Consider the following 15,379-nt stretch of genomic DNA (forward strand, 5'->3'; position numbering starts at 1 on the left):
CATCTTGAAGAGAACAAGAACAAAGATCCTAGAAGTATGAAATGAATTCATTTTAGTTCGTTTGGTTCTCGGCAGCTACTTACAACCTGTGATATATTTAAGATTATAACTACAAAATTGGTTTAAACTACTTACGCAAAATAGTTTCATCGGAAGTTATTTTGAAGACACATCAGTGTAGTATAGCAAAGGTGCAAACAAATTTAATAAACTTAATAAGATATTGTAAATATATACCTTATGTAAAGGAACATCCTAGAACATTGATTGTAGCAAGAGTTCAAAGGGCCAGAAACAAGTGATTGCATAATGAGTAAACCCTGATAGGAATAAAATGAGTGAAGTTCAGTCGATAAAATAAGATTACTAATCTAGAAGACAGTCGAAATAAAAAGAGGTAATGATGTAACTAATTGGAAGTAAGAGTTGAAATGAACTTTTAAAGATGTAAGAAAGAAATATTTGTCACTAAGGTAAGGAAAGATTAATAACCATGTCCTTCTGAACAAACGAATCAGGTTTGGCTGTAATTTCGTAATCACTTATTATCTATTCTGTTAGATTGATCAAATCTCTGTTGAAGATCATTTGTCTGACTACTTTTGACTACTTTTTCAAGTTGTCTCTCTACGAACGACTGTGAGTTCTAAATGGAATTTATACTGTATTGCAGATTAATAGGATTGTGATTAGCAGTTGTAGCATGCACCGATCTGAAGGAATTGATGGAAGTCTAAATTTTCATAGAAAAAAGTTTTTATTGAACTTGTTGAAATCAACTCAATTAATACACATACAAATACGATCTATTTACAACAGATTAAGATTTAGGACAGAATGATTTCATATGTCAAGTAAACTGTTATTGTAAATAACTAATTCAACTCAGAGTAAGCACACCGTAACACCAGTCCTCTCAGCTTTATTTCCCTATGACATTAGTACTGGTAGTGTTCAAATGTGTTCTAGATATCCCAAAAGTTTTAGTGTTTTCTAGTTTACTCATATTATTTTTTGTTGTTTATAAGTAGTATTTTGAATGATTGATTATCTAACTTATTTCGGTCTATAAGGCTATTTAAGCATTGTTACCTCTTAGTAGGTATTAATGTCACATTGAGATGAATATCCATAATGTTATATATTTGAAAGATAATCATTTCGCTTACACACAATTCACTTTCCTTTAGGGAGATCTAGATGAATTAGAAGCAAATATGGAAGATAATGAAGGTGTACAAGAGAAGGAAGAAGTCAATTTGGGCAAACTACAATATTCTATCGATTACGATTTTACTCAAGGAGAGGTAATTTATTCATGTGCATTATTTGTACTAATGAAGATAAGGCTTTATATCTTATCTATGCTAAAATATTAGAATTAATGAGGAGGAAAATAGACATTTTCATTCAGAAATTACATCACACATAAGAGGGAAAGAGAGAGATATGAAGAAGTCAAACAGCTCTATTATGTGTTTTAGTGTCCCATGAAAGTTCTATGAGCAGATTGTGTAGTGGATTCAAGGGGATTAAAATTGTTTAGCATGAAGGGATTTTTGATCGGCTAGCCTTGACACACTATGAAGTTATAGATGGTGGTGTTCATTAAACTTCGTTTTTCATTATTCTTATTTGATTATTGTCTGACTCTCTTACAAGATCTTTAAAGTTTTTAATCATATGGTTATTGAACTTGAACTTGAGCAACAAGCTCTGTAATCAGGACATCATCATCATAATGATTTGAAGTATATATGTGTAGAAAATAGTAATATCACTACTTAAAACAACTAATCACATTTCAGATTATGAAGCGACCCTACCAAGGAACTTTTCGACAGATTTTCATTACTTACCACTTGATTTTAGATTCTGTACTGACAATGTTATCTAGATTAATAGTTAAAGGCTCATCAGAAAATCATCCATCTATCCAGCTTGAAAACCGTAATATTACCAAAGTTTTATCACTACTTATTCAATCATAAAGAGAGGTGCATCCACTCTTTGTGTTCTACCAAATTCTAATCTTCTGAATTCTTCATGTCTCTATATTTTTTCTCTTTTCAAATTTATTTCACTGGATTCTACTCCTTCAATAACATCTTCAAATCCTAATCTTTCACATTAACGCTTATACTCTTACTACTTCTATCACTATGGGATTTGAATCGACAACTTCATCTCTATGCTAATGTGGTATGGCAACTCGAACTGATGTACGTACGTACGAAGTTCTACTTTGTGACTGACTGACTAACTGACTGACGATCATAAATAGTGTTCATCCGTTTTTCCCAAGATATTGAAAAGACCAAGATTTATATTAAGTTGAGGCGGAAAATACAATCTCATAGGGAAGTCCATCATCAAAATACTGTAATGTCTTTCACTTCAGAATGCCAATTACCTGTATCTTCTATCTTTCATCAGCATCTGATGCTACTTTTTAAAATAATCACATGAATATCATTCTCGACAGTTTTCGTATGCATTGAAGACTTTATTGATTCTGCATTTCTTTTCTTTAATAATGAATAAGAGCATGATTTTTTTTGTCATCTTATCCTTCATTGGTTATTTGTTAATTTTTCTTGTATCACTTAGTTAACAGTTGGTGTAATACAAGCTACCGACTTGCCTGGAATGGATTTATCTGGAACATCTGATCCATATGTGAAAGTATTTCTATTGCCTGAGAAGAAGAAGAAATATGAAACTAAAGTACATCGAAAAACATTAAATCCAGTATTCAATGAAACATTTGTGTTTAAAGTAAGGCTTTTTTTCCTTGTGTTTTGATCATACTGAGCTTTAATTTAATGTTTTGTGGGTTGTTTTTTAATATGTATAATGATAACAGTCATGATGTATGAAAATGAGACTTGGTATTCTGAGGAATCTACAAAACTGAATGCTAGACGTCCCACCTACATTGATGAATAAATTTTTCAAGGTCATTCAGTCAGTCACAACGTAGAACTTCGTACGTACGTACATCAGTTCAAGTTGCCATACCACATTAGCACAGAGATACACTTGTCGATTCAAATCCCATATTGGTAGAAGTAGTAAGAGTATAAGCATTAATGTGAAAGATAAGGGTTTGAAGATGTTATTGAAGGAGTATAATACAGTGAAATAAATTTGGAAAGAGAAAAAATATAGAGACATGAAGAATTCAGAAGATAAGAATTTGGTAGAACACAAAGAGTGGATGCACCTTCGCCATTGCAAACGATTTTAAGCCATGTCATTCAAGGTCTCCAACCATTGGTTGCTATCATCTCGCGAATCCCAACCAGGTAGTCTACACCTACCAACATGACTCAGTCCACTTGTCAGTGACTTCATGGATCTATGCCACGTTTTGGTCTGGGATGTCATTCTACATACTGGTTTATTTCATGCACACAGTTCCTTTTATTATCTTAAAGAGAGAAAGAAAAAAGATTGATGCAGAATAATATGAATTCATTTTATTTCGTTGGGTTCTAACCAATCACGTATACATTAAAATATTCATTTGGATTTGCTGACAGCATGAACCACATAAATATTGCTGGTAATTTTATGGTCTATAAAAATGGCACTTCTTGAAACCATAAACATAATTTACCAGCATTCTAACATCCTACCTCTACCAGTATCAGAATTCAAATGACTGTTAATCATGTGTACAAAAGATGTTCAGTTCCAGTTCAACAATATCATATACCAACAAATGGACGGTGTAGCAGATATTTTCACGACTAATATCGAAAGAACCAAGCCCAAAGGAGCAACTGATAAAATGATATATTATTCAAGGTATGTTGATGATACCTTCACCGTATGTAGTCATCAACAACATGCAACAAATCTGTCAAAACTTTTCAAGGAAATCCATCCAAATATCCAGTTTACTACAAAACATGAAAATGAAAACAAGTCCCATTTTCTTGATATCGCAATAAAACTAAGGAAGAATGACAGTTCAACGTTCAGTTTATAAGAAAGGCACATGGAATGGGATTTATCTCCATTTCAAGAATTTTTGTCCATTTGTTAAAACACTGTTTCACAGAACAAAAAGAATATGTGATGTCCATACACTGGAAGAAGAACTAATGAACGGATACCCACTGAAATTTATTGAGAAATATGGAAAACACAAGGACGAAAAACCCAAAGAAACTACAGTAAATAAAAAACCAATTTTTATTCAACTTAAATTCAAAGGTAATAATATCACAGAGTCAATCGATAGGAGACTAAAAACTAAATTGACAAGAATTTATCCTGCAGCTAAACTTATTGTCCTGTCCAAAACAACATGTTCTCTACCACAATCAAAGATCGCTAGATATCCCTTTCATGCCACCATTAACTGTGTATACAAATTTACATGTACCTGCCAAAGCAGTTACGTTTGTAGAATAGAAGGGAGAGCCTACGTCCAATCCGAAGAACATATTCTGAAAAGTTTAAGGTCAAATGGATTAAAAGCATTTAGCAGTGCCATCACAAGACATCTCCTTGACACAGGATATGAAGTCGATTCACTAAAGTCTTTCAAGGTGACTAACAAACAATCAAACTCCAACCTTTTGAAATTTGCCGAAGCGATAGCGATCAAACGTCTTAAACGGGATCTATGTATCCAAAAATAGGCAGTAATAAATCTTTTTTTGCCCTGGTAACATTAAACACACTTTTTATTTATTACATCATTCATCATTAATTCAATTCTTTCTGAAGTTTAATTATATCATTGTTATTTTTCTTCAATTCGTGGCTCACTGATTTCAGTTCATATCTTTCGTTATTACTGTCAATCTGTTTTCAGTTACTTCATTATATAATCATCTAATGTATGTTGACCCTATGAGTTCTAATCACTGTTTCAATGTTCTGGAACTTTCCCCTTAGAAACTTTATTTATCCGAAACAAACAATTTTTATGACCTTATTAACCCTATTGAAATCTTCGCTACATCATGATACATATATTCATATTTAATCACCTTGGAATGTATAAGTATGTAAATGTCTCACAATTGATTGATCACTGGGTGGCGATCAATGTCATGAGTGTCAAGTCCGTCTTAGTGCTGATCGAATGCTATCGATTAAGTTGCAATGTGGCCACTAGTCTAGGTGGCTCGACAATGCGTGCACAGTGGTAACGTCTCTGACTATGAAGCTGAGTGACACGGGATCGAATCCGTCAGGGGGCACCAGTTCCCTCAAGATTACAGATACACCTTGCTGACGAGTGCCAAGTAGCACGAAACCCGGGTCCAGAATTTCCTGTTGACCACCTCCAACTACCATCTTATGTCAATATTTGTAATAACGTTGATTTTTAATGTTAAATAGGTTGTAAGCAGCTGATGAGTACCTAACAAAATAAAATGAATCCATATTAACCTGCATCAATCTTCTTTTTTGCTCTACTGCTTTATTGTTTTACTCTCTTGAAGGTTAATATTTGTTAGTCATTGGTCCAAAGAGATTTAGCTGACAAATGTAAAGAACTGCATCTGACTAGCTTCATTGGAAACAGTTTATGTCTGTTATGCTTTTTGGTTAAAGAAAATGGATATTTTTGTGATATAAAGCTACTGTATACTATTAGTTAGTCTATCAGATTGGTTTATTTTAGTTTTCATTAAAGTAGACAACACATTTTGGTCTTCGTTTTCGACACATTGACGAAATATTATGAAATAATCCAACTAATAGAAATAGTTTGTAATAGTTTGTAAACAGAAGGATGGCAAAGCATTGCATTACAGCTTATGTCAATTCGTGCTCAAAACCCTGAACCTAATTTGTAAACCCAATTCAAAACTTCAGTTTAACTCTAAATACCTAACTTTGACCTCTTTGTTTTATAAGCGATGCCAGTTGGTGACGAAAACTCTATAGAGTGACAACCCTAACTCACAACACTAGCTCGACTCCTAATTTCTGTGTACTCATGTAAACTTGGCATTTTTTCTTTACTACAAGGGTTAATTTGACGTGTGAAAATTAATTATTCAAATCAAAACTGTTATTTCATTTTTTGTGTTATTAATCGATATATAACTAAACAATGTTTCCAGACTAGCCGATAAGTTACCCTAGGTCGTCAGCGTATTATACTTTTATCAAAATGTTTTGTATCCGAAAACCACGAATCATATTGAATAATCAACTGCAGTATAATAGGAACAGGTTCATGAAGAACACAGTGATTCTCCTTAATTTTAAAGCTTATATTTCTGTTCAGTTCAAGGATCTTTCTGAAACATCAAATAATTATTTAGAGACTGCTATGGTTGTCTCAGAGAAGTTACTGCCGGCTTCAAGACCGAGTAAAAGAGGATGGTTGGGCATGGGGTCAACAACCGCATCCCATAGAAAACAACTTTATTAAAAAGAATGCTAACCAGAATAAACAGAGAACTTAATCAACTTTGTAAATTACACACATATTTTTTTAGGATTCCCATAGAAGTATCATACAAAAGCAAAACAGCTGTTCAGTGTTTCTCAGTATACCGTGGTTCTCTAACTTAAAGTCAGTCCAGTTTGTGATATTAAATAAAATCTATTATTGAAGAAGAAGAAAGGTCAATTAGAAATTGAATATTCTTTCATTAACTACCAGTTAGTCTTATTTACTGTGTGTACCTATTCGGAATTAAAAGCTTATCTGATGCTTTATGGAGATTCCCTTCACCTTGCATCTTATTTATTCTCCTTTATTTTAATGAGCCACTAACATGGTCCACGTCTTTTGTCTTTCCTTTTCTTAATTTTTCCAGAGTTATATCAAAATCTATTCATTTTAACATTTCTTCGCTGACATTGAAGATTACTAGCTTCAAACGGGTTGATTACATTAGTTTTGTTTCGGAGTTAAGCAGTTGTTTTGGTTTTCCGGAATCACCTGAGGTTTTTAGTTTAACTTTAGATTTTTTTATCCGGAAGCATAACAAGTGGAGAGTCGCTGTTTTAATGATCTATTAAGTGTATTTGCTTTACCTTTTAACTTTGTTTAGAATGACTCTCAAACGGTTACAGCTTAGTTTTGCTTCGCTCGCTTATCACTTCCACCTGATCGCAATGTTGCCGAAAACTTATTAGGATTTTAGTTAACTATTATCTATATGATGGGATACTACTCTATTCAGGCTTATCATTTGCATTTTTAATGTGTTTAATAAATACTTTTGAAAATCCAGTCAGTGGCAGTTAGTACATTTTTTCTGTGGTATAATCCTTAAATACTCCTTAAAACCAAATAACGTTTAATCTCTTTCATAATATTTTTGCGTTTCCGCCCATTCTGTTAAGGTTCCATATGCTGAGGTTGGGGGCAAAACTCTAGTGTTCAATGTTTATGATTTCGACAGATTTTCGAAACATGATCAAATAGGTCAAATTCAAGTACCACTTGGATCTGTTGATTTGGCACGCGTAATTGAGGAATGGCGTGATTTAAGTCCTCCTGATGATGATGAAAAAGTGAGTTTGTGTGCAATTTATTCAGTTTTGACACCATTGAGTTGCAGTTTTGTGAGTAAAGCAATTTCTCTTATTACCTCAGTTATCTAATATAAACCTGTTGCTCCTGATCGGTTTACTCTCAATCATTCATATCACATCAAATCTTAGGAAAGCTTTCAGCTCTTTAATCGAACTTGGTTATTCCAACTATTTCGATGGGACAGGCATAATTAGGCTGAAATGTTGATTGATGAATTCTGTTTTTGTTCAAAAATAAAAAATAGGATTTTTCCAGCAATACTTGAACGTTCAAACATTATAATGGTAATATTAAGAGACAGTTAATCATGTCTGTCATTTGAAAGATTTCTGAATGCTTCAATTCTTGCATAAACCATTAGAAATATTCTATTTCGAATATACAACTTAGTGGAATATTGGCTTTAAACAGTGGTTAGTAGGCTTTTAGCCGTATTGTGAAGTAACTGCTTATTCTAAGTCAATATAGTTAAGTGTGATTTCAAATTATGTCATGATATTTATTTTGTTTATTTATTTAAACAATGAGGCACCAAACAGACGTGTGCCCCATAAATTATTACATTTGTGTAAGGTCTGGAATACTGTCCGGGTACCCGCACCGAAGCAGGTGGTTTTCTTAGAGGCCCACACCTGGAGCCTCCGACCTAAAGGTCTGATCCGCAAGGCAGTGGAGAAACGTCAGAAGATGCAGTCCCATGGTAGCCGGTGACCAACAATTGGTTCATACGCCACTTGTTTCCATGGAATCCCGAAACACATGTACATCATTGCTTTGGAATTAGGGTTTTCCAACTCCTCTGGGTGAATCCTCTATATCCACCAACCCGGTTAAAGAGTCGGACATTCGCCTTTCGTCCTCTCAACTTCGCAAAAAACACCCCCGCCGTGAGAAGGCAGTGATTAGGGCTTCTCTGGTAGTCGTTGTATGCATGTGGCCATGTGAGAGCATTTTGAGAGGGAGAGATAACTTTCCCCACTCCCGGCCGTACCACGGTATTTGGGAGCTTTTATCACGCATTAGGTAGTTTTATTTTACAGATATGGACAGTAATAACTCTTTTTAAGTTGATCATATTTTCTAAAATGTTAGTGGCATCCCTGATTTGGGTTTCACCTCATTTTCGATCATGAGTGGATGTTTTTGAGTTAGAGCTCTTTCTTCAGCATCATCAAATGGGTTGGTATTCACCGGCTATAAAAGGAAACTTAGGATATTTGGAAAAGTAAACCAATGCTTATTACCGTGCATAACATCTACTTCTTGTCCAGACATACAGTTATATTTCATATACAAGTTTTAATCATCACATCATAGTCTTCAAAGTTTATTATATGGGATAAATAATTTTAGTCAACACTCAGTAAGTTCTGTTTGGGTCCTTTTCAAATGACACAACTGATTTTAAAAGTTTAATATGTTTATCGGGTTACTTTTTTCTAAACTAGAGGAACTTTATTCATACTTACTGTTCACTGTATTAAACCTATATAGATTTCAAAATTATCTGAATTGCTTCGTAAAATGTACTTACTTCTTTTCAATGAATTATAATGATTCTTTCAGACATTGATCAGTTTATAATTTCACAAAACTTAACAACTAAATGTTTATATTGAAATCATGGATGGATCAATCTAAATTCAAAAATCTCTACAACCCTATACTCATAATTATCGTGTCCTCACCAGTGAATGGCTTCAAGGTGGATTGCTTGGAGTTCCAGTGAGAAGCAGTGATAAGTAAGGTTAAAACGTGTCTGTTGTGAGACAGTTACTCATTGAAGACAATAGTGGACGGTGGCGCAATATCACGGATTAATTGGAATTATACATTAACACCGTTGGTACCGGTTCAGTGGTCTAGAGGTTAAGCGTTTGTACGTGAGACCGAAGGTTCCAGGTTTGAGTCCCGCCTGCGTGATCGTGGATGCGCATTCCCATACAAGGACGAAACGGTGGTCCAATGCTTCCAGCTTTCCAATGGTGGTTTAACATTGATCCATTCATGATATCAATCTAAACTCAACAATCTCCATAACCCTATACTGATGTTTGCGATCAAAATACTACACACTAGTGAAGTACCAATAGTTATTCTCAAATTGAGTTATAAATTGTTTTGTTTTGGTAATTCTAAAAGTGATTCATTTGATTTTTAACTCAATGGTTTACGAAAATGTTCCCTTATGAAATAATCAGACCTATTTTTTTCACTTTGTAAATAAAACATTGATAATCAGTAGACTATTACTGTACTTTATAACTTGACAATGGTTCATATTTCATACTTTGAAGGAAAATCGTCTTGGTGATATTTGTTTCTCATTACGTTATGTCCCAACTGCTGGAAAATTGACTATCAATATTTTGGAAGCTAAAAATCTCAAGAAAATGGATGTTGGTGGATTATCTGGTTAGTTTAAATTTTTAAAAAAAATTTTCATTTGAGAAATAAAATAACTTCAACACAATATTGAATAGTTTAGTCGACCGTAGGTTATCAGTGTTAATCATCAAGTAGGACAAACCAAAAACAAATCAAATTCATTGAGTATTGTTTGTTTGAATCTTCCCATCGATTTGTTTGGACTGTAATTGGTCAGTCTCTAATTGGCATATGTGCATCCTGTGCGTATTGCCTCGATATAGCCTTAATTCACAAGCATGGTAAGCAGAGATGGATAGTGGCTAGCAGTGGAATCCAAGACGCGCGTTTTGTCCTACTTGGGACTCGTCAGCTGTGAATAAACGCTATATAGAGGCAATACGCACAGTATGCACATATGCCAATTAGAGACTGACCAGTTGCAGTCCTAAACATCAATGAAATTATCTCAGACAAACAATACTCAATGAATTTAAACTTCACCCCATTGCACAAGCAAGTGGCTATCAGGACTCAGTGGCCGAGTGAATAAGGCGATGGTGTTTGAAGCGAAAGGTACTGGGTTCGAGTCCCTGAGATGCAGGTACATCCAACTGACGAGTCCCAAATGGGACGAAACGCGCGTCAAACTGGATTCCACTGCTAGCCACTATCCATCTCTGCTTACCAAAAATAAATCAGTTATACAGTGAATTAGTATTGTAAATCAAGATAATTTTTTCTGGTAAACTACTGACGAGTACAGGTTTTCCTCTCTTATTTTTAGTATGAGAAAAGGACATATCTTAGCAACAAGAAACTCTAAATAAGTAATTTGGTTGCCAAGTTACACCGAACAAACAGAAACGTTTGATAGAATTATTAAAAATAGTAATATAATCTATAATTGTAGATAATTACAAAATTTATGGTAAGATTTACTGAAGCAGTTAAGAATTCACATGTGGAGATAGTCAAAGTAACCCACTGAGTTATTGACAAAGAAACAAAGACAATTCAAAATGTCTATATCACTAACATAGGTGGACGTCATTAGACTTGGTAGTTTAATAGATTAGGTGAACCTAAACAGATCTCTCTAATTAAATTCATTTAGTATTGTTTGTCTGAGATGCAGGTACATCCAGCTGACGAGTCCCAAATAGGACGAAACGCGCGTCAAACTGGATTCCACTGCTAGCCACTATCCATCTTTGCTTAGATATCTCTAATGATTGAGTTCTCAGTGAGATTGTTATCTCATATCGAACTTTTTGAAAGCAATCACTATGTAAGATTTAAATGGGTAGGATATTCTTGAGGGTATAAGAGATATTCATTCACACATTGTAAACTCATGGAAGTAATTCTCTGGTCACGAAATTATCTATTTATGTAAAGTAGGTTCCATGAGTAGACAATTGAATTTTCATATAGAAATTAAATATGGATTCTTCTTGTACCATTAAACATTTATACTGACTGATGTCAATTATTCAACGTTTGGTTTTTCTGAGAGCATCGATAATTTTGACCGACATCTTAGGCAATCAGGGATGATATTACGTTTTATAAAACCAATATAGTTCAATATTTACAGTAAGCAAAGATGGATAGTGGCTAGCAGTGGAATCCAGGACAAGACGCGTTTCGTCCTATTTGGGACTCGTCAGCTGGATGTACCTGCAATTCAGAGTTGATGTTCACTCTTGAACTCGAACCCAGTACCCTCACTTCAAACGCCATCGCATTATCCATCTTTGCTTACAATGCTTGTGAATTAAGGCTATATCGAGGCAATACGCATAGTATGCACATAAGCCAATTACAGACTGACCAGTTGCAGTCCTAACATATCGATGGGAAGATTCAAACAAACAATACTAAATGAATTTGATCAATATTTATGTTTTAATTTCACTGAAAAAACACTGTTTTACGCAAGATCCTATCATATTTTCCCTAGATTTAAACTGCTTGATAATGTTTGGACAAATGCTAAATTAAAATGGTTATATAAACAGAAAAATCTCTGTTCCTGGCTAACACATTCATGATGGTTCCGTATTAAAGTGTTTTTTCTCTTTGTAATATTTAATTCAGAAGGGGTTTTGTGGAGATTTCAGTATTTTTCATGGTTGAAATCATGAGTCAATTGAAGCTAGATTACCATTGAAAACCTGGAAGCATTGGACGGCCGTTTCGTCCTATTGTGGGACTCCTCAGCAGTGCGCATCCACGATCCCGCACTCGCGAGATTCGAACCCAAGACCTATCAGTCTCGCGCCGGAGCACTTAACCGATAGACCACTGGACCGGCATCCAGCGGTGTTAATGTCTAACTTCAACCAATCCACGAAGTTTGAGCAACCGTTCACTAATTATCTTCAGTGAGTTGATATCTCTACAACAGACTTGGTTGAACTCCATTGGTCACTGCTTCCCACTAGAACTCACTGAAGACAATTGGTGAACGGTTGCTAATATTTAATTACTAAATTTAAACTTTGTGATTAAAAAAACGGTTCAGCCTTTATTGCTATATGAAAACCTATGCTGATATTAATCATTTATGTCAACATTATTTTTCGTAGATCCATATGTTAAACTTTCTTTAATGTTGGGAGGGAAAAGAATTAAAAAGAAGAAGACTACTATTAAGAAATGCACATTAAATCCTTATTACAATGAATCATTTGCATTCGAAGTACCATTTGAACAAATCCAAGTAAGTAATTATTATTAAACAAAATTAATATGATATCTTGAGTATAGTTTTTTTGATTGGGATCATGAATGGATTAATGATGGCCTAACACTGATTCATTCATGATCTCGATCAAAACTCAACAATCTCTACAACCCTATACTGATTGGAAACAAAAGTTTTGAAAATGTATCTCAAAAATAATAGAAATTATTGATATATTATTTAGAAAAACGTTTACTTTACAAGAACTAGACAAATGAATATACGCATAGAGATAAGTTCAAAGCGAATGTCCGGCGCTTTAACCGGGTTGGTGGACACGGAAAGTTCACCTAGGGAAGTTGGAAAACCCTCATTCCAAACCAATGATGCACATGGGCTCCAGTATCCTGAAGGAACAAATGGCGTATGAATCAATCGTTGGTCACCGGCTACCATGGGAATGCATCTCCTCACGATGCTCCACTGCCTTGTGGACTAGGCCTTCAGGTCAAAGACTCGGGGTATGGCCCACTAAGAAAACCATCTACTTCAGTTTGGGCACCTGGGCAGTATCACAGCCCTCACACAAATCAAATAAGATTTGTGAGGCGCATATGTATCTGGTGCTTCCTTGTACCAATATTTATGTGTTTAAATAAATAAATAAAATAAGTTCAAAGAATTTTTCACTCTGAATGTCAATTCAATGAATAGTGGGTCCAATGCGTACTGAAGATTTGGGAGATAAACTGTCACAAGATATAACAGTGATCCAAGAAAAATCAACATTTATAATGCCGAAGAAATTTTTTGTATACTGTTTATTATTCTTAACTTCACAAGACAATGTCCCAAACTTATACACAATCCGAGATAGCATTTAATCATTACAAGTAACATTATAATAGGGAAGTTCAGATCTTCCAGAAAAAATGAATAGTTACCTTGTATACATTGAAGCAAGTCGTCTAACTAGATCATCTACATAACTAAAAGTAAACCAATTGGTGGAAACATTGTTGGTTTTGTGATCAATAACGTCATTACAATAAGTTGTGAAAATATGTACTATAACATTATTTTAGAGATACACTGGCTTAAAGGACGACTCATTATTTAAATTGAAACATAATCCGACTTTTCAAAGCTTGTTCTGATGTGATTCTCATGCTATTCTCATCTGATTAACTGACAAGCTACCTTAATATTATACACCACCGTATCTTAATTTTTCCAGAATGATTCACAACTTTAGAAATAACCATTAGATTATTTAATGACATTCGAGAGGGTATCCAGAATTTTATTGGTCGTAGTGGGTTATTTGTTTACTTTGGAAAATACTGAGACAGAAAACCAGACGACTGTTTAAAACGTAGATACATGTGTAGCGATCTCTACTTTTTCGTATAATTACACTGAGCTACCTAGATCGGAATCCAATACTAAGCTTTCACTTGATTAGTTTAACTACCTCGTATGTAAAAACTGAAATGTCACACTTTAAATTTGATGAAGAAACAATTGAAAATATATTCAGATATAACATCCTCCTATGCATTAGAAATGTACTGATATTAGTGAACCAGAGTCGTATTTTCTACAGAGAACTAGCTCACGCTACATTTCATCTTAATTATTTATTTGCAGAAAGTAACATTGATTGTGATCGTGGTAGATTATGATAGAATTGGTACATCAGAAGCAATTGGCCGAGTTGTTCTGGGTTGCAATGAAACAGGAGCAGGTTTACGTCATTGGTCAGATATGTTAGCCAATCCTCGTCGACCTATTGCACAATGGCACACTTTACAACCAATGCCTGAGAAAGGTTAAAAAAAAATATGTAACTGCAAAAGAAAACTCAAACGATACTCAACAATTTATTTCACTATTTTCCTCTAGTGTACCTACCTACCTATCTTTCTAACAGGATTATATTCTAGTCACAAAGCAATAAAACATTTAGAGAATGGTATGTAACAAATGAAGAAGAAAAAAAAACAACCAAATACAGTAAAATACTACAAACTATGAATTTCTTATATATTTATCAGTTACTTATTCCCGGGTTCTATTCTACTACTTGGTAAAAGTAATAGAAGAAGACTAGAATGATATTCATTTAAAGTGTGTAACTTTAACATGTAACCAATACAGAAACAATTGTCTCACTATATACATCATCTATGGATACTTAAATAAATAATCATTTTTTTCATTTAGTGTTTTCTTAATTGAGAATAATTTCAATTTACCAACCACCCACCCCCCCCCCTTTCTTTGATTGAATTTGTGTCCATGGATAAATCACAGCTCATTTTCAAAAATTCTTTACATATAATGAAAGTTTATCAACTCGTCTTTTATTTAATACCGCTCTTATATATATATACACATACACCCATAATTCTTTACCCGTTTCTTTTTTTTTCTCGTGGGGAATCATTGTGACATTCAATTCTTATAGAAACTAATCTGTTATCTTGTTTTTTCTGATTAAACCTCCCACCACCACCCCTCTGTTCATGTTATTTTTCTTTTACACATCTTATATACTATAAATACACTTCAATCCTGAATGTAGCCTCTTAATTCATTGTACGAGTTTTGATTTGTCTTAAGAATGTTGTTTAAGTGATTATTTCTTTGTTAAATGAATATTCAATGTGAGTTTATGTACGTCAATATTCTCTTTGTTTTTTCCTTTATACGAAGAGTTCATCATCATGTGAAGTTCGAAATAAAGATCTCTTGATTGATTAAAAGTTTACTGCATAGTATTAAAATAACCC

At 34.0% G+C, this 15,379-nt stretch overlaps 1 protein-coding gene across 1 annotated transcript in view; it reads left to right on the forward strand.

Moving 5' to 3' along the window:
- The window catches only part of Smp_175900 (putative synaptotagmin 1,2), a 33,627-nt gene extending 18,248 nt beyond the window's left edge, over positions 1 to 15,379 (forward strand). Inside the window, exons 4-9 of the mRNA XM_018799854.1 lie at positions 1,191 to 1,307; positions 2,611 to 2,798; positions 8,843 to 8,888; positions 9,823 to 9,940; positions 12,487 to 12,620; positions 14,235 to 15,379. Of these exons, the coding sequence (XP_018653725.1) occupies positions 1,191 to 1,307; positions 2,611 to 2,798; positions 8,843 to 8,888; positions 9,823 to 9,940; positions 12,487 to 12,620; positions 14,235 to 14,420 (789 nt within the window). The 3' untranslated portion in view covers positions 14,421 to 15,379. The remainder of the gene's footprint in view (positions 1 to 1,190; positions 1,308 to 2,610; positions 2,799 to 8,842; positions 8,889 to 9,822; positions 9,941 to 12,486; positions 12,621 to 14,234) is intronic.

Source organism: Schistosoma mansoni, chromosome W, assembly GCF_000237925.1.
Source record: "Schistosoma mansoni strain Puerto Rico chromosome W, complete genome".
NCBI lineage: Eukaryota > Metazoa > Platyhelminthes > Trematoda > Strigeidida > Schistosomatidae > Schistosoma > Schistosoma mansoni.